Raw genomic sequence first — 22,943 nt, 5'->3', positions numbered from 1 at the left:
GCCATGCCCCTGCAGGCATGGCCCTATTGCTTCCCATGATTGTAGGAGTCAGCTTCTGGAGAAGGTGGAAATGGGTTGGCTGGAATTAGCAGAGATAGTCTGGGTCAGTCTTACTTAGGTGTCGCCAAGTTTTAACCACATTCTCTCTCTTTGCATCAGAAGTCCAATGTGGGAGGGAAAACGATGCCTATGCATCTCTGGAGGAAGACATAGGTGCTGTGATGCCAACGAATGCCGTTACCCACAGGGCCGGGAACAGGCAGAGGAAGTGGGGTGAGTTACCTCTGTGTGGCATCGCAGCCTCACCACGTGCTGGGGAGCACAGACTGAGCACCAAGAGCTGTGCCGGGCACTCCCTGGCTCAGGGCACTTTGTCCTCACGGCCACAACCCGTTGCTTTCCACAGGCCCTGGCAGCTGCTCCTCTGCAGCTCCTGTGCTGCACAAGGAACACATCGGCGCTGCTCCAACGTGAGTCAGGGCACAATGAGCTGGGAGTGCGACAGCTGTGCTGGAGAGGGCACCGGTAAGAGGCAAACAGCCGCGTGCTGCTGGGCTGGGGCCAGGAGAGGCATTGCTCAAGTCCCTTTGGCCCAGGATGGATGGGAACCTGTCCCACCCCGTGGCTGGAGATCTGTCCCATTCACCTTCTGTCTCTCCTACAGCCCCCAGCACCAACTTGGACACGCTGGCCCCAAACTCCACCAGCCAGCACGGGTGCAGCCATCACAGAGCATCTTGACACCAAGACAGCAGCTCCAGCAGCACCATCCAGGCACCATCGGGGCCAGATCCCAGTTCCCAGGTGCCTGAGCTGATTGCCAGACATCCAGCGCGGGCCCGGACAAGGAGCCGCTCGCCTCTTGATCGTCGGCTGCGGAGACCGTAACAGCCGGCCCCGAAGACGCCGCACGAGCCGGTCCAGCGGCGAGGGCCAGACCAGCGGCAGAGCTGCTCCCGGGTACCACGTCGGGCCCGGCACATACACAGCCGGCCCTGCTGATGCCATGGGAGTAGCAGCGTGCAGCCTACATGCTGGCACCATGTATTATTATAATATTTATTTGTTATATTATTATTTATATATATAAATATATTTTATTTATTATATTATATAGTCTTATATAATATTATTTATTTATATGTTATTTTTATATATATATTTATTATCTCTCCTAATAAACTTCCCCACCCTATTTCTGTGTCTCGTTTGGCTCTGTTATCCATCACTGCGCAGTGTCAATAGTACCGTGCAGTGTAAAGGCCGGGGCTGCTCCAGGCGCTGCCGCACAGATGGCTCAAGGCCTGGCAGGAAGCACCGGCCCTGCTCATGGGGAAGGCTGAAGCAGACAGCAGAGCGCTGCCCGGGAGATGGGCAGTGTTGGTAGAGGCACAGTGTGTGCTGTGCTGTCGGTAACAGCAGCACAGCTGCACGCTCCGCTCGGTGTCGCCTGCTCGAGCTCCGCCGACTGCCACCATTACGGGTAGGCCCAGCTCGGCCCCGCACCACGCATGCGCGGACCCGCACTCCGCGAGGCGTAAATAGCACCCGTGCTTTTATAGCGGCATTTCCCGGCGTTCCCCGCGGCCTCGCGCTGCCATTGGTTGTTTGTTGGCGGGCACGCGCTCGGGGGCGCGCTCCGGTCGGGGCGGGGCCGGTTGAGCAGCGCGGTGCCGCGTCGCGCCGGGCCCGGTGAGCGCGCACGCCCCCGCCCCGCCCGTTTCCGTTCGCCGCCGCTCGAGCTCGGGCCTGTGGATCAGGAAGCGGCGGGACTCGCAGCCAGCGGAGGCCGCAGGTATCGGTACCGGGTTCTCAGCCGCTCTGGGGCCGCTCTCCCGGTTCTCTCCCCGAGCTGGGCGCTGTTGTGGCTCTCGGGTGGGGCTCGCCCGACCGACGGGAGCCCGCGCGGCCTTTGGCGGGGCGGGGGCGGCCGAGCTGTCGGAGCCGGGCCCCGCTCTCCGCCGCCGCGTTGGGGCCGCTCCGCTCGCACAAAGGGCCGGGGGCGAGGCGCCGCTCGGCGGAGTGCACCGAAGTTTCCGGGGTCGGTAACGGGGCCTTTCCGGGCTGCGGCGGGGGAGGGGAGCGGAGCGGAGGGCGGTGTGTGTGTGTGTGTGTGTAGCCGTGAGACGAGGCGCCGTGAGGGGGCACGGCGGGTTTAAAGGCGGGGAACGGCCGGGCCGGGACAGGAGCGGGGTCGGGCGGCTCCGCCACGGGAGCGGGCGGCGGGGCGGCACCGTGATGGCAGCCCGCCGTGTGACGTCACCGCGCGGCGCCGCCAGAGCGAGAGGGGGCGGGACCGGGAGCGGGCGGGGCGAGCGGGAGGAGCCGGGATGGGCCGGGCCTACAGCTGGGATGGGGGATCATGTATGGGGTGTATGGGGTGTATGGGGGGACACAGCCATCACACAGCACAGCACCTGCATTGAGCTGCACAGGGAGGTTGTGGATGCCCCGTCCTTGGAGGTGTTCAAGGCCAGGTTGGACGGGGCCCTGGGCAACCTGATGTAGTAAAGGTGTATGTTTGGTGGCCCTGCCAGGCAGGGGGTTGGAACTACATGATCCTTGAGGTCCTTCCAACCCGGGTCATTCTGTGATGCTGTGAGCTGCTGCCCCCAGCTCAGCTCCCCACCATGGCCTGGGGCAGCTCCAGCCATGGCACCCACAGCTGTGAGCAGAGTGCTGCCCTCTGAGGGATGAATTTCCCCTTGTTTTCCATCCTTCTGGGAGTTTAAAACCACGGTTCTGTCACCTCTTATCTGAGTAATGTCCAAAAGTAGTTTGGCTCCTTCTAACTGTTCCCTGTAACTCCACCCAGCGGGCTGCAACACCAAGGGCTTTAGTCCTGTGTTTCCTATAGTAGGGCAATACGAGCTCTACCCCTCCTTGAGAATCCCATCCACCAAAGCTCTCTATGGATGGCACCCCCAGCCCATCCCCGTGTCCTCCTCCCACCTGGGCCTGCAGCCACACGGCTCTGCTTGTGTTCTAGATAAGCTGAATGCTCCCAGCTCCGCGTTGAACCAAAGCTTAAGAAAGAAAAAAAGAAACGGCCATTAGCCTGATTTCATTTTAATTAGCTCCCCGGAATGCTTTAAAAGAGTATCCAGCGCAAATGCTTGACGTGAATTATTTTTTAATGGGCAATTTGTCTCGTTTAACACCAGGATGAAATGCTCAGGGCTGAGGAGCTGAGTTCAGGGCCGTCCCCCGGAGCTCCCTGCCCTGGCTTCGTGCCACAGCAACTGCTGGAGGCGGGGAGTTCCCTGAGCCAGGAACTGACGGTAAAAACATCCTCTGTGGTCTCAGCTGCCATCAGGATGTAGGGCTGGAGATGGCCCTTCAGATAAGCACATTCCAAATGGAAACAGTCGGGTGGTTTGGAAGGGTTTTAGAAATGCTTTTCCTCGGTCTTTTCACTGCTTTGTTCTTTCTTTGCCCCGTTGGTTCTGCTTTACCCTGTTTCTCTGTGCTGTCCTGCCACGGTTGCTGCTTTACCACCATTCCCTCCTGCTCTTTCCTGGCTGCGGTGCTGCATTCCCCAACCAAGCCCTCCCTCACCTTTGCTATTGAAGCCTGGGACAGCTCGTGTGTTACTCCCCAATGAACACTGATGGAGAGCTGTGTTCAGGCCATGGGTGCTGTTACCCTGACTTGCTGCTCGGCAGCAGTGCCAGGTGTCCGGGTCCTTGTGACCTTGGTGAGATCTATTCTCTGCCTGCTCTGAGCTGCGTGGGGAGGGTTCTTAAAGTACAGGGGAAGTGGGAGAGCAGCTCACATCTGCCCGTCCTCTCTCTCTCTCTCTCTCTTCCGTCCTTTTCTTGTCTCTGTGTTTTTACTTAGAAAGGATGCAAAGAGGAGGTGGAATAACAGAGATATCCTTAGAACGGCTTCTCCTTAAGGTATCTGAATCACATTAGGGGAGGATTTGCTCTTCTCTGACCAGCCATGGGCACGGGCTGCGGGAAGGAGCAGACAGTGCCACTGATGTGCCTGGTGTCACTGCATAGAATTGGGCTGTGCTCCCACAACATGTGGGTTTCTCTTTCCTCCAGCTCTAACGTTTGGGTTTTGTTGTTTATTTTTTGCTGTTGTTGATTAGATACAGGACAGCCTGTGGTCTATTTGCTCAGTAAGGCAGCGGTGCTTTGCAGCCCTCTGTCTCAGCTGGAGCTGGCAGTGTGGAGCGGGTCCTCCTGTGCTCTATGCAACGCGATTCCTCCTCCTCACCTTCTCTACTTTTAGGGAAGGTAAAGGATTTTATGGTCTTTGCTTGTGGCAGGGGTTTGGAATGCTTGAGCTCTTTCCTAAAGTTCCGTCTGCTGTGTGTTTTATACCTGAAGGCTCTTAGTTCTTCACCTGTCTGCCCTGCCAAAGCTGTGTGAGATGAGAGAGCTGTGTCAGGAGGTGACAGAGTGCCTCGGCTCAGTCCAAAAGCTATTGGGGAAGGCTGCCTTCCATGTAAACCACAGCAGAGCTTGGCTTCTGCACTTTAGATCGAACACGTTGCTGGGAAGAGTTTAAATTACACTGTGGAACACTGACAGAGGAGAATGAGCGTGTAGTTTGGGATAAGGTAACTGGTAGGGATACAGTTCAAGTCATGAAGTTGAGCTGAAAAGTGAATGAGGGCGTGAGCTCTCACCTTCAAATGAAAAGCATGAGGACCGGCCAGAAAAGGTGTTCAGCAACATCATTCTGATAGCAAAAGAATATGTTGTTTTCCAAGCCCTTCGGAAGCAAGAAGCTTTCTGGAGTCTGGAAGGTCAGAAGGTGATAGAAATATTTGATGCTAAAGCCATCAGAGGGAAATGAACGGACTTACATGCATCCTCTCTGCTTACTGTGGAGTCCAAAGAGGTTCCTCTGCCAGAACAGCCCTCGTTGGATGATCTGTCTCTGCTTGAAGCACTGTCAGCAATGAGGTTATTTTAGAGAAAAGTGATAAATATCGTTACAGGGTGCCAAGGCTCCATGGATGGTACGTGCACGAGGGTTTCCAAAGGAACTTGGCAATCCAGCAGCTGCATTGGTGGCTCTGCTATGTGACTTCTTGCTTAACGGCATGAGGGCAGAGAAACTGAAGATGGCTTGTGTGGTATCAGTCCTTAAAATAGTTCAAGAGGAGGTCACAGAGTTCAATGCCTATTTTTTATTTTAATGGAAAAATAAAATGGAAAGAGACCGATAACTTATAGGGGGTGAAGTCAGTGTGGCTTTTGCAAAGGAAATGTGTGAATGTAGCCAGGTGTTTGAATGCATCCAGAGGGGAGATGTGGGGATCTGCTCAGTGCAACCAGAGGATCTGGTGAGGGCTGAAGGTGGGTATTGAGGGAAGAGGAAGGACCAAAAGTGAGGAGGAGGAACTGCAGGCCAAGCTTTTGGATACAAATGCGTTTCACTCCAGGTAAATGCAAATCAGAGGGAAGAAATAATCTTAATTGGTGGGGTGAGAGTTAATTATTGCCGCTTACGAGGAAGAGTTTGTCATCAGTTCAGTGGAAATGCAAGTTTAATGTTTGGCAGTGATCAATTGAGGAGCTCCGGGAAGAGGAGTCAATAAGAAAACAGGATGGCGGCATGGCTCACAGGTCACAGCACACTGATGCCCTGATTGCTGTGTGTGAAAAGGGGATGGGGGTACACAATGCCAGTGGAAGTAGATGAGAGGCTAATGAGGGTGAGCAGAGATAAGGCAGGAGGTGCCTAGAGCTGAACCTTCAGCTGAGCCCCACAGAATGCTCCCATAGGCAGGGATTTCTTTGGAGCTCCAGGACCATGCAGGTGAAATCACAGAAGAAAACTCTTATCAGATGTGCTGCTGAGCACAAAGATTGCAAAGCAAGGAATGCCCAAGCTCGAAACTGGGTAGATAAGCTTGGAGCTGAGCTTTTCCTGCCCTTTATTTTAGGTGCCTGTGGAGCTGGTGGGCACCTGGGGTGGGGGATGCTGAGCAGAAAGCTGGTCCAAATGCTGAGCGTCCCGCAGGTCACACGCATGACTGGAAATCCACAGATCTACTATAATTACCTCAATATTAAGCCCTAATCTCATTTTGTGTGGAGTAATCTTGGGACTCGGTATTGCATAAGGGAAGTGCTGTGGTGTGTGCTCGTAACGAAGAGGGGTCAGTGGGAGTAAAGCAACAGGCACATGGAGGGGTGATGGAGCTGTGCACCCTCAAGTTAAATGCTTCCTGCCCTATAGACCTGGCATGGGGCAGGGTGGGAAGGTGTCCTGCTATGGACCAGAGGAGAAATGCTGCAGTGAACTTCTTCCCTGGGTGCTGGAGCAGCATCCATCCCATAACCGCTGGAACATTGAGGAGGGTGGCACAGCAGGGAGCCTGGCAGGAGCCAAGGGAGCTTGTGGGAGCCCAGGAGGATCTGGTTGGGTTTGGTGTTTGGAAAACAGCGTTTGGATGGAGGGTTCTGCTTGTGCACGTTGCAGCTTTAGATTCTGACTGTGAGGGCTCGAGCTGGCTGGGGAAAAAAACACTTTGGGAACCTCCCTTTGTGATGTTTGTCTGTAAGCAAGTGTTGAAAGCGAGTCAACTGAGTAACCTGGCCTGGAAGGGAAATGGAAGCATCTGTTCTGCTTTGCATTTACAGCGTAATGCAGGAAAGGTGTACGGAGGGGACGGGAGAAAAAGTAGAAACTGAAAGTAGAAAAAACAAGCTGGAAGGCACAGAAAGCGCCTGGCTGGGGGGGGAAAGGAGCTTGAGGAGGTGTCAGATCTCAGATGTCTTTATAATCTCTGTCAATAGGAGGGATGGAACATCACTGTGTGCTTTGGAGCTGCTGGCTCACACCTCTGCTCTGTGTGTGGCTCAGCTTGAAGCTCTGTCTGGCCTGTGAGTGGGGGGGTCTACATGGGTGTGTTTTTCCAGAAAGCTCTTGAACTACTGCAGTGATTTAAGGAGTCTGGAAGAGCGCTAATAATCAGGAGAAGTAGGACAGCCTTAATGATTATAATCCCATCAGAGTGAGGCATCAATCCCAGGTACAATAATGGAACGAGTAACAAAGCGTTCAGGAAAGAATTAAGGCACTGTCACTCATCGAGGACTGGGAAACAATTAGTGCTAATTGTTTCAGTTCTGTTCTTAAGTGCAGGTGTTCTCTTGGCCTTGGGTTTGATTGTGCATCGCTTTCAGTAAGATGTGCTATGAAATCAGTATGGCTTGTATTCAATGCACGGGGGCTGCTTTTAGATGGGGGTAGAGCACAGAGCCTGTGCCTATGGGGCACTCAGCTGCTGGGCTGCAGATCCTGATGCACCAAGCAGCAGCACGGAGGAATTAACAGACCTGCAAAGGAGGAAGCAGCGAATAAAACCTTACCCCAGTGCAGAAAGTGCAAGTGCTGCCCGAGCAAGAGCCACAGCAGCGGGTGCTCCTTCCTGCTAAAAGCAGAGAGGGTGAGGGAGGTGGCCTGCCTGCTCCTCTGTGCCTGCATGGGAGTTGGGCGGCAGCGAGAGAAATGAATAGGGATGGTTCTGAGTTGGAAGGAAGTGGCTTTACTCACAGTGTGTCATTAAGCTGCAGGAGCTCCCTCCTCCTGCAGGCTGGGAGCCCAGAGCTGTGAGCGGGTTCAGAGGCTTCTGGCCTGGCTGGGAGGGGGTTGGGTTGGTGTGCAGCTGCTCAGGGAGCCATGCAGGACGCTGTTCCTTCCTCTTCCTCCTCCCTGCCCTTGTGCCAGCTGCATGCAGTGCAAGGCAGGAGGCTGGGGTTGGTGCCCTGGCTTTGTTCCTGTTTATCCCCAGTGGGTGGAGAGCAGTGGCTAGAAATCCAGAAAACATATCCCCATCAAAAGCAGTTTTCTCTAGGGGTCAGATGCGCTGTGTGTTGTCACACGGGATTCCTCCTGAAGAGGAAAGCAAGGGCAAAGGCTGCCATCTGATACAAGGAATCCAGTGCTGAGGTGTCACACGATACCCCCAGCACTGATCTGGCACTGAGTGCCAACCCGGCGTCCTGGGAAGCTTTGTGATCTCTTGCACTGCAGCAATGAGGGCAGCACCAGCAGCGTGTAACTGACACACATGGGACACTCGTGCCTGTAAAGCTCTAGTTTGGCACTCCTGGCTGGCTCTTTCTTGCTCAGTATAAAATCCATCAGTCGTTAAGGGTTCACCAAGGCTGGTTGTATGGGGGATGTGATGCACTGAGCTGCCCCTGCTCACAGCTATGGGGATGTGCTGCAGGGGAGTGAGGAGGTTATGAGTTCTCAGTGGCGAGGTCCTGCTGAGCTTTGTTACCTGGAAATGGGCAGCTCTGTTTGCAAAGCACTTCCCAAACTAGTCAAACTTGCCAGGCTTGAGCATGGCTAACAGTCAGAATAACCTGTGAGCAAAAAGCCGAGCGCTGTGCATGGATGCTCAAGGTCCTGCATCCAGCACTTAGTGCTGCTGGCAGCTGTGCTGACCTCCTGTGGCATTTTTCAATTGTACTTAAGTCATATAATAGAAAATATCCATTATGGATTGCATATAACATGCAGCATCAGTAATGTGCCCCGTGCTTTGCCAGCTCTGGGACTCTTCTGAGTGCTATGTTTCAAACATAAGCCTCCAAAAAAAACCCATCTTTTCTTACCACCTGCTCCTGTGGTACACAGCAGTTAGAAATAGAACTATTTTGCAGCGCTGTCAAACAAAACTGCCTCATGTTCTCCATGCTCCCTAAAGAATGTGGTTCTTTCTCAAAAGCCTTGATAGCAACACATAGTAGAATGGCCTGGGTTGGAAAGGACCTCAAAGATCATCCAGTTCCAACCCCCTGCTGTGTGCAGGGTCACCAACCAGCAGCCCAGGCTGCCCAGAGCCACATCCAGCCTGGCCTTGAATGCCTGCAGGGATGGGGCATCCACAGCCTCCTTGGGCAACCTGTTCCAGTGCGTCACTATCCCCTGGGTGAACAACTTCCCCCTAAGATCCAACCTAAACCTCTCCTGTCCCAGTTTAAAACCATTCCCCCTTGTCCTATCACTGCCCACCTTCATGGATATGGAATGGCTTATCTGAGTGTGAATGTCCACAGGCCAATTTGCACATGATCAAGCAGCTGTTTATCACTGAACAAGCTGTTGTGACCATCACCTTGCAGCATTCATGATTTCAGTGCTTGCATCCTGGTGTCCTGTGGCCAAGGCATCCGTGCTGTACGTGGTATCACACAGGTGTGAGCTCTCTGAGCACAGAGCTGGGCTGTCTTTGCATTCAGTGCAATGCATCTGCTCTGTTCTGGATGTCTTTGGATATAATAGCAATAATTGCTCGCTTGCAGCGTGTTTTGCTCTATGTCCTTCTTAAGGTTAAACCTAACTCCTGTACGGCTGAATTGTATCTCTTTCCTCCCTTCCTTTCAGTGCAGTCCTAAGGCTGATTGCAAACCTGTTTTGCAGCTTCCTTAAGAGGTGAATTGGGGTCAGTTTCCTTTACTTCACAGGCATGGCCGGCTGAGTGCAGGGCCTGTCCTGCATGAGCTCTGTGTGCTCAGAGGAGCTGATGAAGGCTCCTCTGTTGATGCTGTTGGTGCCATTCCCCCACCCATGGAATGCTCCATACTCAGCCCTAGTCCCTTCACAGTCTACATGCAGCTGTCCTGCAAGCAGACCTGTATTCTAATGCCCGCACCGCTTTCCCCTCCAAACTACTCTTGAGATTGGGGTCATTCTGCTTTTGAATGCCAGAGGACAGCAATTACTTTGGCCTGCTCATCCCTCCCTGCCCTTCTCTATGGAATCACTACAGAAACTCCTCGCCCTCTGTCCTCACAGAAGGGAGTATTTTAGAACTGAACACAGGCCCTGGCAGGGTTCTGCCCCACCCTGGCAGGGTTGGCTGGTTGTAGGGCAACACAGAGAGCACAGCGCTGGGCATTGGTCTGCCTGGTGCTCAGCGTGTGGGAGGCAGCAGAGCTGTGTGCAAGATGCTGAAACTCTGCAACACTTTGGGCTTAAGGGCCGTAGCAACAACAGGTGGGAAAGAATCTAAAGGGTATTTCCGCTCCCAACAGCAGAAACATCCTCTGTGGGACTGCTGGGCTGCTGCTGTGGCTTGTCTTCATCATAAGCAGTGATCTGTTTGGTTAAGACACCTCGAGTCTGCCTGCGTGGCATAGCAGCAACATAAAGCTGGTGGTGGCCAATGTGTCAGTGACATGAAGTGTGTGGTGAGGATACCTATGCGAGGGGAAGGACTTTAATCACCCTTTATTACTTTCTATGGGTAGAGAGGCACACCTGGGCTATGGGGTATGGCCATATCTACCTCCCAAACAGCAGCAATGTGCCCGTAGTCCTCCCTTCTGAGTATGACTTTGGGGTCTGCAGGAGTGGGGGCACTTCCAGTGTTCCTCTGGAAGAATAATGGGCTTAGTGAACTAAAGGGGCAGGTTCTGTTGCATTAAACAACGTTTTTGGGGGGTGGGGGGCTGAATACATTTAAAAGATGGGGAAAAAACTTATTTTTCTCCATCTTTTGATTCTTTGGGAGTGTTGGGTAGGTTCTTGTAACAAGCAGGGCTTTATGCTGCGTGAGTGCTGCGCTTGGAAATAGCCTCGTGTAACAAGGGTATTAGTGTGGCAGCTGAGCAAACAGGAGCTCCCTGTGCTGTGAGCTCTGTGCCGAGGGAGGAACTGCAGCTCCTGTGGTACCTGGGGAAGGCACTGGTTGGGAGGGTGGCATCGTTTTGAGCTGAGGTTCAGTTTGAATCTCTTCTCACCCCTGACTGGAGCTGCACGCTCTGATGCTGGCAGAAACGCTGGATGAGCTGTGGTGGGTTTGCCTGCAGAGGAGGCTGAATGAAGGTATGCAATGGAGAAAGGGAATAAGCTGTTCTCCTACGCCCGTGTCAAGTAGGATAAGAGGTAATGGGCTTACATTGCATAAGGAAGGCTGAGGGCAGGCAGCAGGGGAAGCGTGCTCAGAAGGAGCAGGTTGCTCCAGGGGTCCATAGGGCTCAGCATTGAGGTTCTGAAGGGTCGTAGTGAGAGCTGGCAGGGTTGGTTGTGACTTGGTGCAGAGGACAGATGATCCCCAGTTCCGTAAAATCAAATATTACCATTGCTAGAAATACTCAAAACCATCTAAAACCACTGAAAGAGAACCCTTTGAAAGCGTGTATCATTTTAAAACCTTCCACAGTTGTAAAAATAACCCGAAAGCCCTAAGGTAAATAACACAAATGTGTGCACATGTATTCATAAGGTAAATGTAGCCCATTCTAAGGAGAGATCTGGATTACAGCAGTTGTCTGATGGAGCCGTGCTCCAGGAGTCCCCAGGTCCTGACTGATGGCTGAAGGGTCCTTCCCTACTGGCACCCCCAGCAGAAGCCCAGAACCTCTGCCCTGTATGCAGAAGGAAGTCTATATGGTTCTGTCCTGTTCCATTCCTGTGCATCTCAGACCCTCTTTATATCTTGTTCCTGCAGTGGGAGCAAATATATAGCACTTCCAAGGTGCTCTCAGCCTCTCAGAGTGCTTTCTGCTGCAGGGATTTTCTAACTCAGGTGTGGTTTCTGCATTCTTGAACCTGTGCTGGAAGTTTCTTCCACATACCTGCCCATTCTCCTTTAGGGCTGCATGCATTTCTTGTACCCACAGCATCCCCTTGCTGGAGTTGCCCAGGTTCTTGTTGCCCTCTGGTGGGCTTGGACTCCGTTCTGCTGCCTTTGTATATCACTCCTTCAGAGTCACCTGCAGGAAGTGATGACCAGCAGATAGTGCCTATCCACACTCCTGACTGTTGATGTTTGCCAGCTCTAACGCTGTCATCTCATTCAGCCCCACCCTGACTCCAGCTTTTGTTAAACCTCTTCCATCTTTCCTCCCATTCCTGACACCACCTTATCCTTCTGTTGCTTTCCCAGCAGTTCGTGCCATTTCCTTTTGTTCTTTCAACTGCTACCGAGGAGGAAGCAGCAGAGATCCCAGCAGCCCCCATGAAGCCACTGGCCGTGCCATCCAGGAGCCAGCTTTGTGCTTCCCAGCCCTCTGCAACAAGCTGAGTGTAACTGGAGGAGCGGGCTGAGACCTGGAGATCCTTCTGTGAGCACTCTGACGTGGCAGCAGGGCGCTCCCCAGCCCAAGTGACTCACTGAGCTTTCTGGCACTGGGTTGCTGGGCCAGCTCAGCCTGGGGAGAGTGTCAGTGCCCTCAAACCGAAGTGCTGCTCAATGGATTGTTTGAAACACACTTCTCAGAGTGTGCTTACTTGGTTTCTATGGAGTTTCAGGTCTCAAACTCCAGAACAGGCCAGGCAGTGCTAAAACACACTCATTTCCACTCCCCTCTGCTGCTTCCATGCCCAGTGCCTCTTAAAAAGATGGAGATCTGAACTCACATCATTCCAGATGTGTCTGTGTACAGCAGAGAGACTCGATTTAGATGTTCTCATTGACTATAAACATAACAATTGCTACTTCTTAGCATCTCAATTAAGAGCTCCAATGGAAGGATTAATAAGTTGTCCTCTTGTGTTTCAGCTATGGCAGCCATTCGAAAAAAGCTGGTTATAGTGGGCGACGGTGCCTGTGGAAAGACCTGTCTGCTGATCGTCTTCAGCAAGGACCAGTTCCCTGAGGTCTACGTGCCCACCGTCTTTGAGAACTACGTAGCAGATATTGAGGTGGATGGAAAGCAGGTATGTACACACGCTCACAGCAATCAAAATGAAGGGGCGTTTCTTCAGAACACCGTAGAGATCAGCACGCTTCTTTAAGAAATGGTCAGTGTGGGTGCTTTAAGTACTCACTTTGTCAATTTATTTATAAATACATCACGTTTGCATGCAGTAAAAATCCTGCCCTTCTCATATCCAATGTCTTTTTACAGCATATTTTGTGTTACAGTGTATTTCTAACCCCATACAATTTGAGATGCTGAAAAACGAGCAGTTTTGTTTGTGGTCTGCTCGAGCAAAGATGTGCTGAGGATGCTGGGCTGCTGCCTGTTGGGGCTGCAAAGGGGCAGCCCTGCCTTGATGGGGTCCTGCAGTTGTGAGGACAAAGACAAGTTCCTGGAGCAGTCTTTTTTTCCTCCCTGCTCTTGGCAACGTGCAGAATCCTCTTTGGAACTGATGACTGGCGGCTTTCAGAGGGATTTCGTTTTTGTAGTGTTCATCAGCATCTGTCCTACTTGTCTGCAGGAACGCAGATCTTAGCAGCCAGACGTGCTCACCGAGCTTCATTTTGAGTTCTTCTTTTGTATTGCTTGTGAATTTCATTTTCAGTACTTGGAAAAGTAGTTTTGAATCTGTGTGACCTCTGAGTCCCAAACAAACCCCCCCAGACTCCTGCTCCAGGAACCAGCTATTAGACCTCTGCCATTCAATAGAGTCCTGCATTTGTGTCACACGAGTGGCACCTGCCGTGTAAAATGGGCACTTTGCAGGGTACTCTGGAAGCATTTGATGCAGGAACCTCATACCTTGAAAGACCAACTACTTCCTAAGCCTGTTTGTTAGCACACAGCTGACCTCCCTGGTTGTGGTGCTGAGCTCCCCTGTGCCTCTCCTGCTGTCCCTTTGCTGTAGGTTCAGGCACAGTCAGAATACCTTCCTGTCACTGGTAGTTCAGTTGCTTTAATGTCCACCAGAACTGCTCAGTTGTGATTTGAGCCAAGATCAGAGCCAATAATAATATATATTATATCCTTTTAGGCCAGTATAATAACACATTTTCCTTCATGGTTACAGTTTCTAAAGTTGCTGTATCATATCTGAGATACAAGATCTTAAACTGTCGTTTAAAATGCATCTGATATCCCTTTCTCTCTCCTATCACCCAATCAAATGGCCTCACTCCCTTCTGCCTGAGCCCCTGCATCTCTCAATGTGTAGGCCAGGAAGCCGTGCCCTGCCAGCTGTGTGCAGCCTTGTGCCACCAGCACTAGATAAAAATGGCTCGAGCAGTGCTTTTTCTGCTGCGGAAATGTCAGCTGCCTCTTTGATAAGCAGATGACATTTTATTCCAAGTGCTTTGTCTTCTAAAAACTTGGTTACGAAAGCCTGCAGTGGAGCAGTGCTTCAGGCTTCTCTGTCTGAGGGCTGCATGCCTGCTGTCCTCTTGCCTGTTCAGGCTCACATTTGAGTTCTGTCTGTCTCTATCTGAGTTGCTGTGGGCTTCTTTCTGTTTTTGAAACCATAGGAGTCTAAGAGAAGAAGAGTAAAGTAGAAGTGTAAATAGTGAGACCCCGAGCAGTTTTATTCAGTTCTGAATAACGAGAAGCTTTGTGCACAAACCGGCTGTGTTCCCAACCAAATGGCAAGCTTACATTTCTGCTCAGATGGAGCTGTAAGAACTTGTGCACAAAGGATTGTTACCCTGACGTTTCTTTGTCATGACGGGTTCCAGCTGTAAACCAATCGGAAATATGCATCATCCTAAAAAGTTTATACTTGGAGAGTTCTCTTTTGCTGACAGCCGCTATGCCTGGAATGCCTGTCGAATGGCTGCTCAGCCCTGTGCAGCTGGGTCCCTTTAATCCCCATCTTGCTTTTCTGCTGGTAGCTTTCAAGTCCTTTCAGAGAACTGACGTGAGATGTGGATGTAAGGAGAGGTTCTCATAAGCTGCAAGAAGTTGGATTTTGGAGTTACAAGATGGGCAGCTTCTGATAGTTCTGATGTCAAAGCAGTTCTGTCTGTTTTCCTCCTCCTGAGAGGCACTGACTGCAATACCTCACTCACCACATTGCTTCAGATTCACAGCATCCCTATCACGTGTCTGACTGCCCCGGTCTTTCTGCTGCAGGTGGAGTTGGCTTTGTGGGATACAGCAGGACAAGAAGACTACGATCGACTTAGACCGCTTTCTTATCCAGATACTGATGTTATACTTATGTGTTTTTCAATCGATAGTCCTGATAGTTTAGGTAAGTAGGTCGGTAATTAAATGAAAAACTGCTTCTGTGTGTTGCTGTATTCCCCTTGGAAATCATTCCATAGACTGTATTCTCATGTGCTGCAATGAGAGCATTTCTAGCTTCAACATTAGTGTGTATTGCCACATCTGGTTGGCAGAAATCAAGGTCTTTAAGGAACCTTGCAATGCAGAGTGGCACTTTGATTATTTTTATTGTCACTATTATTAATATTTCTCCTTGAAAATGGCATTCTTACATGCTCAAGATCACACTGTATCCAGGAAAATTAACCAACTCCCTTCCTTTGTGAATGGGAAAAGTTTGCTGTGTGTCATTCCTTCCCCCCCCCAACTTTATATTCAGGAGAGAGATTGGCTTGAAGCACTCCCAATGACTAGGTTCCAAATACACAGAGTTCTCTTTCTCTGCATGGTGGGGAAGAAACCTGACCTGGAGAGGGCTCAGCATGGGGAGGAGAGGCTTTCTCACTGGTAGAAGGGATCACAGAGGCCACTCTGCTTTCCCATGAGTGGCACCTGCTTGTGGTGGAGAACAGAGCTGCTTGGTTTAAGATTTGAGCTCCAAAGGAAGCAGATATTTGTTTATCAGGTGGCACCTCTCCTGTGCAGAGTCTAAGGCTGAAGCGTTTGGTGTTTCATGTATAAATCAGCTGTCTGTGTTTGATCTGAAAAAGCTGCAAGGCTGTGCCTGTCTTTACCTTCTAGAGATAAAGGCAGTGCATCTCTTGAAGCCAAACACTCCATGACCCTTCACATCAGAATTCTCCCTTCTCTTCTTTGAAATCTTGTGCTAATCCATGTCAGGTTGTTACCGAGAGACGTAGGGAAACCCAAATGTTGGGTGTCCATCAGCTTGTCCTTCTGGTATCACCAGATCAGGTCTATCTGCACCTGATGTGGAGAGCATAACAAGGGCATCACTGTGTTTTAGCTCATTACTACAAGTCAGCAGGCAGAAGCCTTAAAAGAAAACCAGCCCCAGAACTGGTTTTGTGCTCACACTTGTTGTTTTTTTAACAGAAAACATCCCAGAGAAATGGACCCCGGAGGTGAAGCATTTCTGTCCCAACGTGCCTATCATCTTGGTAGGAAACAAGAAGGACCTGAGGAATGACGAACACACAAGACGAGAGCTGGCCAAAATGAAGCAGGCAGGTTCCTTTCTGAGAGTTTAACAAGACATGAAGAAAGTGGGCAGTGATAGGACAAGGGGGAATGGTTGTAAACCGGGACAGGGGAGGTTTAGGTTGGATCTTAGGAGGTAGTTTTTCACCCCGAGGGTGGTGATGCACTGGAACAGGTTGCCCAAGGAGGCTGTGGATGCCTCATCCCTGCAGGCATTCAAGGCCAGGCTGGATGTGGCTCTGGGCAGCCTGGTCTGCTGGTTGGTGACCCTGCACATGGCAGGGGGGTTGAATTGAGAGTTGTTGTGGTCCTTTTCAACCCAGGCCATTCTATGTTCCAATGAAAGTGCCCATCAGTTGTGCCCAGAGCATCAAGTGGGCATCAGCAGCTTGCTGTGTGTAGCACGGCGAGCACTTTATGATCAGGCCTTAAAGGGAAACAGCTTCAGCGCTGTGTTCTGAAGCAATCAGAGCAGATGCTGCAGCTCCTTCCTGAGCACGTCGCTTGGTTTTGACTTTCCTTTGTGTTGCTGCAGGAGCCTGTCAAACCTGAGGAAGGAAGAGATATGGCAAACCGCATCGGTGCATTTGGATATATGGAGTGTTCGGCAAAGACCAAAGACGGTGTGAGGGAGGTTTTTGAAATGGCCACTAGAGCTGCTTTGCAAGCCCGGCGTGGCAAGAAAAAGTCCGGGTGCCTTCTGTTATAAAGTGTGGCCAGAAGAAGATGGCCAAAGCAGCACCCTGCACTTGAGTAATTTTGAAGTGCTGTTTATTAATCTTAGTGTATGATTACTGGCCTTTTTCATTATCTATAATTTACTTAAGAGATTAAAAATCAAGTCATCTTGCTACCAGTATTTAGAAGCCAACCATGATTTTTATAACAATCTGCATCAAATTCATCTGTGCACCCAAGGTTAACCTCAACATTCCTCTAACCAACCTTTTCTGCACTCACAGGATATGCCAGGCGCTAATTGAAGACAATTCTCTTATCTTCTTTCTTCTCTCTAGAAAGAGAAAATGCTGTCAGCACAGAGGATTGGTCTGTAACTACTTAATAACTAACGTCCTATTCTAATTGAGTCCAACAGTGAATGGCTGTGTGTGGAACCAGGCGTAGCTTCAGCGCTGTCACATTGAGGGAAGGTGGGATTGTTCAGGGCTCGGGAGGTGGTAAAACGTTAGTTTGAAGATGTGATCAACTCTGAACTGACCAAGTCCCATTACAGCTAAGGAAAAGTGAGGGTTCTGTGGTTTCATGTTAGTTACCTTTTAGTTACTGTGTAATTAGTGCCAGTTTAAATGTATGTTACCAAAAATAAATCTATTTACCCCAGCTTAGATGTAGTATTTTTTGTATAATTGGATTTCCTAATACTGTTACTTGTAACCTCTGCGTTTAAAGGTGTTCTGGGTTTTTTAAGAAACTGTATTGGAAAAAAAAAAAATAAAAGTCCAATGGAAAGCAGCTGATCCTCTCCCCATGTTCATTTGTAAGAGTCTGACCCACCCCAACCATCCGAGTGGTCTGCACAGCCACAGGGAGGAGGTTTGATTTCCATGCCGTAGGGATGAGAAAAGACAGCAGCCTGCTCGCGCTCCGAGCTTCTGAACTGTTCAGTTGCCTTAAGCTCATTGCTGGAACCCAGTATCAAAAGGAAAAGGATTAAAAGGAAAAAAAAAGGAAACTTTTGGTCTCGGTTTGGTTACCGCGTAGTGATCAGACTCCTAACCTGTGAACTTCTTGCTGTTCTGCAGCCAACTAAACTTTCTGTATTTTCATTTTTTTTTCCAACAACTAATAGAATAAAGGCAGTTTTCTAAGCTCCCTGTATCCTGGTGTCTGTATCGCTCACTCCGGGCCTTTTGGTCCAGCGTCTGATAAACTAGAAGAGCTGATCTCGGTGTGGCTGTGGAACGGCTGCAAACACTTGGGGGTGTTTGTCTTGGTAAGAGCTGCCCATGTGCTGGAATCCCTCACCCTGCCTGGTGAGATCACAGCATGGCCCAGCTTGGAAGGGACCTCAAAGATGATGAAGCTCCAACCCCCCACCACAGGCAGGGCCACCAACCTCCACATTGATACCAGCCCAGGCTGCCCAGGGCCCCATGCAACCCAGCCCTGAACACCTCCAGGGATGGACGGGGCATCCACAGCCTCTATGGGCAGCAGTTCCAGCACCTCCCCACTCAGAGTAAAGATCTTCCCCCTGACATCCAACCTCAATCTTCCCCATTCAACATCAAACCATTTCCCCTTGTCTTGCTGTGTTATCCACCCTTTCAAAGAGCTGGCTCCCCTCCTGTTTATAGGTTCCCTTCAGGCACTGGAAGGCTGCACTGAGGGCACCCCGCAGCCTTATCTGGGCTCATCATCGGCAGAGCAGGAAGTTCTCAGCTGCTGGGCTGTCCGTGGGGATTTCATCCTCCGCAGTTTCTGAGCTCGTTCCCTTTTTGGGTTGGAGGCCCCTTTTTTTCTTTCTTCTTCCTCCTTTTACACAAGTTGAGCAAACCCGCGTTGCGTTGCGTTGCGTTGCGCTGCAGCCGCTCATCAACCGCAGGGGGCTGAGTAAGGGCTGCGTGTTCCTCCAGCCCCGCTTCCCCCGCACTCGAACCCTTCGTTACCCCACGTCTGACCCCATCCCCGCCCGCAGAGCCGCCCCTGGGCAGTGGGCTGCCATCCCTGGAGGTGCCCCAGGTCACGGCGGGGCCTCGGGCAGCCTGAGCTGGGGGGATGCAGGCAGCCCACGGCAGGGCTGGGGCTGGGGCTGGGGCTGGGCGGTCCGTTCCAACCCATCCGCTGTGCGGTCCCATGGACGCGCTGCGCCCCGCCCGAGCACCGCCTGCTCCTCCAGCCCCGACCCGGCTCCAAAGCCGCCCCAAACAGCGCAGAGAGAGGAGGAAGGGGGAGGAAAGGGGCGGGCGGTGCGCGGATGGGTTGAGGCGGGACAAAGCGCTGCGAGGTGGGGCCGGGCTGGGTGTTATTGCGTCTGTCCGTCTGTAGGAAGAGGAGCGGAGCGGAGCGGATCGGGGCAGCAATGGCAGCAATGGCAGCAAAGGGGCTGGCGGGGATCGTGGCGCGGCCGCTGGGCGCAGCGGAGCCGCTGGCGCTGGATTCGCTGCGGGGCAAAGTGCTGCTGGTCGTCAACGTGGCGTCGCTTTGAGGCACCACCACGCGCGATTTCCTGCAGCTCAACGAGCTGCAGCAGCGCTACGGGCCCCGCGGGCTGCGTGTGCTCGGCTTCCCCTGCAACCAGTTCGGGCACCAGGTATGGGGTGGGAAATAAATGGGGAACGATATGGGGGCGGCAGCGCGGCCGGGAGCTGACGGGGCCGCTCCTCCTCCCCGCAGGAGAACGCCACCAACGAGGAGATCCTGCGCTCGCTGGAGTTCGTGCGGCCCGGCAACGGCTTCAAACCCAACTTCACCATGTTCGAGAAGTGCGAGGTGAACGGGAAGGGAGCGCACCCGCTGTTCGCCTTCCTGAGAGAGGCGCTGCCGTTCCCCCACGACGACCCGTCGGCGCTGATGACCAACCCGCAGTACATCATCTGGTCCCCCGTGTGCCGGAACGACGTCTCCTGGAACTTCGAGAAGTTCCTCGTAGACCCCGAGGGCGTCCCCTTCCGCCGCTACAGCCGCCACTTCGAGACCATCAAACTGCAGGACGACATCGAGCTGCTGCTCCGGAAGGTGCCCAAGGAGGCTCTGCAATAAAGGAAAGCCTGCAGCTCTGTTATATGAAGGGCTGCTGCTCCGGCTGATCTCCCACCATCCGCGCATGCTTTGCTTGTGACGGCGCATCTTCCAAATCCTCGAAGTGTGCCCGATGTTTTCAAAGCTGCGTGTGAAATGTTTGGGGGATCTCAGCTTGGGGCAGCAGCCTATGGGGCTGGTGATGGCATGGGAGTCTATGAATAAAGACCAAATCTATCTGCTTCATGGCTACTGCGTGCTGAATCTGGGCGAGCTGGGACTAACAATGGGGCAGGGGATGGCCAAGGGCTGGGTGCAGGCTCTGGCTGGGTGCAGGCTGGGGCAGGCTGAGCCGTGCCCAGGCAGTTGGCAGCCACTGCTGTACCAAGGGGCTGCAGAGGAGCAGCCTTTGCCTGTGGTTGCCCATTCTTTGTCTTGGTGGATGCCCAAAGGAGACCCAGAGGTGGAGCATCTGTCCCATCTGCCCAGCAGACCCCTGTGTTGGAGGCGGCCTGATGTGCACCTCTATTGGGTGCCCCTGACCCTGGAAGCATTAGGAAACATAGGGAGGTGGCATTGAGGGACTTGGCTTAGTGGGCAGTTGGGATGGGTTGAACTGGGGGGGTGTAAGATATCTTCACCCACCATAAAGACTCTGTGATCCTGCATTCAGCCCAGGTCACCTTGCAGCCCCAGCGCAGGCACACAGGGCTCTTCCTGGAGAACCAGTTCTTTTGTTCCCAGCCTGTTTGACTGCTTCTCATGCAGAAGCTGTGCCTCTGATTATCGCTCTTGGCCCTTGGGCACAAGAATTGTAGGCAACATTCAAAGTGAAGGCGAGCTGGAGTTCAGGCTGCAGCATTGTGTTGTTTCAGTTCCTTTGCTGCCACGTTTCTGACTCCCACCAGGTGTTTGGTAGAGCTGCAACAACCTTGACACGTTGTTACTGGGCAGCAACAGAGAGTTTGCAGCTGAATGCTGAAACTGGGGTTGTTTTCCCCTGGAAACTGTGAGTCTGTGCCAAATTTCATCTGCTATCTCACTGCACACGTCCTCCTGCAGTCAGTTTTCACTCCAGATATCTCAGTTTCAGTACAATCTACCCTTCACAAGGCCTTGAAGCACCGAGTGTAAACCTGGTGTTGCACTGCAAAGTTCAAACATACACCAGCAACTTGGGAAGGCACAATGCTTTTAAGCTGGATGAGCTGTATGTGTTGTTTTCACAACTAAAACCACTCAACTTTGGGATTTATGTTATTTGTTTTTTCCTGTTCTCACCTTCTTGGCTGCTTCAGGAATGCAAGCACATCCGAGGCCCCTCCTGGCCCTATTGTTATGGCAGAACCTGCAGGCAGCTCCACCCTGCTTACCGCTAGCCCTGAGTAATCCGGATTGCAGCTCAGATTGCACAACTCTCACCGGGTTATTTCTTAACTTCCTTCACTTTTTAACTTGGTTAAAAATAAAACCAACCAACAGGATGTTTTCGGTGCCTTATTTCGCCTCTGGAGCAGAAGCTGCTTGATTGGGTGCATTCATTTTGCAGTGAAATCCACTTCCCTAATGAGTGCAGGATGTTGAAATACACTGCAGGCTCAGGGGCTGACGGGCAGCAGGAGCTCATTGCGTTGTATTTAAAACCTTCCTCCATGTGAGCTGTGCCGTTTCCTTAATCTTGGCTCACTGCACTTGAAATGTGTGAGCAGGAACCCCTGCAGGGCACCTCCATGCTTTGCCACTTCCCACAGCCTGCAGCCTCTGTAGAGCCCTATAGCTGCAAGGAACAGGGCACCAGGGCAGCCCCACAAAGGGATCCCTCCCCAGGTGGGAGAGCTGCCTGCTGGAGCTGTACACAGTATTCATTCACTGCTAATTGCAGAGAGATTCGTTTATCTCCTGGCTGCTGGGGCTGTATTGGCTGGAAAGCAAAGCAGCAGCTCCAGGGCAGATGCACACCAGCAGGATGATGTTACTCCAGGATGAAAATCAGCCAGCAGAAATACAAACCATCCTGCTATAAACGTGCTGCAGTCCCAGCAGTAAATGTGCAGAGCAGGTGAAAGCCTCAGCCTCACTCCCTGCCTGCTGTAATCACACCCAGGCAGCGGGTGGTGGTGGAAGGGGCAGCCTGGAATCATTCCTTAGTGACACACACAAATAAGAGCAGTCCTCGTGCAGGCTCCTGCACTCCAACACTACTGTGTGTTGGAACCACGTGGGAAAGAGACATTTCACTGCACTCAGATGATTCCGTAGCCTGAAGACATTGCCCCTTCCATATCTGGCTCTTATCTACACTCCTACACCTTCCTACTGTAACATGTGTCTGCTAACAGCTACTCCCTTGCCAGCGCACACCTTGCCCTTCTATTCCTCCACCCATCAGCCCCAGCTCCCCCCCTTTCCCAGAGTGTTTGGCTCTCCTTCCCCACACCTCATGACTGGGGTGACCTTCTAAGCTGCCACCAACTCCTTGAACCTTTAAAGGAGTTTAGATAGAAACAGTCAGGAGCTGCAGATAGAAACTATCCTGCCTTTATCTCCCGGCTTCCCCAGCGTTCTGCCCATCAGACTCAAGCACATCACCCTAAACCATGGACCAGAAGTGTTTTCACAACAGAAATGCCATCAAAAGGAGAACAAAACAAGCCTATTAAAGGCTCTTTTGGCTGTTTTATAACTCCTTTCTCCTTCCTGATGAGCCGCATTGCACACACCATCTTTGCACACATAATCCTTGCACACACAAGCTTCCAGAGGACTCGTTATCACTGTTTTTCATCACGGCCATGGGCAGACAGGAGGAAACACCTCTGACAGCTCTGTTAGCAAGCAATGAACGAGGCGATTCTGTTCCCTATGAGGGAGGTCACCATTGCAGGGCCCAGCCATGTGTGCTGACTCACTGTGACAGCCATGACTCCACTTGTGGCTGCACTCTTAACCCCGCTGGCACTCACTGATGGATCACCCTGCCCTGCTCAGTGTTTAGATAACAGAGCCCCTGAACCGAGCAGATAAGGAGGCTCTGCTGGTTGTTTGCACCAAGGAAACAGGAGGCGCTGTGATACTTAATGCGTATGTTGCGATACTTCATGCGATACTTAATAAGTCACGTAACTCTGGGAAACCTCCGCACATGTAACACACGAGCACCACAAGGGCGGCTCGCAGAGGCTGTTCCATGACTCCTACCAGCCCCTCATTGCTCAGCTCCGCCTTCTCTCT

The 22,943-nt window shown here is 51.9% G+C and overlaps 2 protein-coding genes and 1 long non-coding RNA gene across 3 annotated transcripts; all 3 read left to right on the top strand.

Moving 5' to 3' along the window:
• Positions 1-90: 90 nt before the first annotated feature.
• On the top strand, positions 91-704 carry LOC107319606. Its single transcript, XR_001557865.2, has 3 exons — positions 91-273; positions 407-525; positions 665-704. It is a non-coding gene; the product is annotated as an uncharacterized LOC107319606 (long non-coding RNA).
• A 946-nt stretch (positions 705-1,650) lies between these two features.
• Positions 1,651-17,849, top strand: RHOA (ras homolog family member A). Its single transcript, XM_015874589.2, has 5 exons — positions 1,651-1,795; positions 12,488-12,645; positions 14,754-14,874; positions 15,906-16,036; positions 16,546-17,849. Exons 2-5 carry the CDS (start codon positions 12,490-12,492, stop codon positions 16,717-16,719), a joined length of 582 nt encoding a protein of 193 aa, XP_015730075.1. The 5' UTR covers positions 1,651-1,795; positions 12,488-12,489; the 3' UTR covers positions 16,720-17,849.
• Positions 17,850-18,960: 1,111 nt separating this feature from the next.
• Positions 18,961-19,954, top strand: GPX1 (glutathione peroxidase 1). The gene is made up of 2 exons (XM_015874588.1): positions 18,961-19,284; positions 19,368-19,954. Exons 1-2 carry the CDS (start codon positions 19,054-19,056, stop codon positions 19,731-19,733), a joined length of 597 nt encoding a protein of 198 aa, XP_015730074.1. The 5' UTR covers positions 18,961-19,053; the 3' UTR covers positions 19,734-19,954.
• The last annotated feature ends 2,989 nt before the right edge of the window (positions 19,955-22,943 follow it).

The sequence above is a fragment of the Coturnix japonica genome, chromosome 12, assembly GCF_001577835.2.
Source record: "Coturnix japonica isolate 7356 chromosome 12, Coturnix japonica 2.1, whole genome shotgun sequence".
In the NCBI taxonomy this organism is placed as follows: Eukaryota; Metazoa; Chordata; class Aves; order Galliformes; family Phasianidae; genus Coturnix; species Coturnix japonica.
This window is presented reverse-complemented; position numbering and strand designations above follow the sequence as displayed.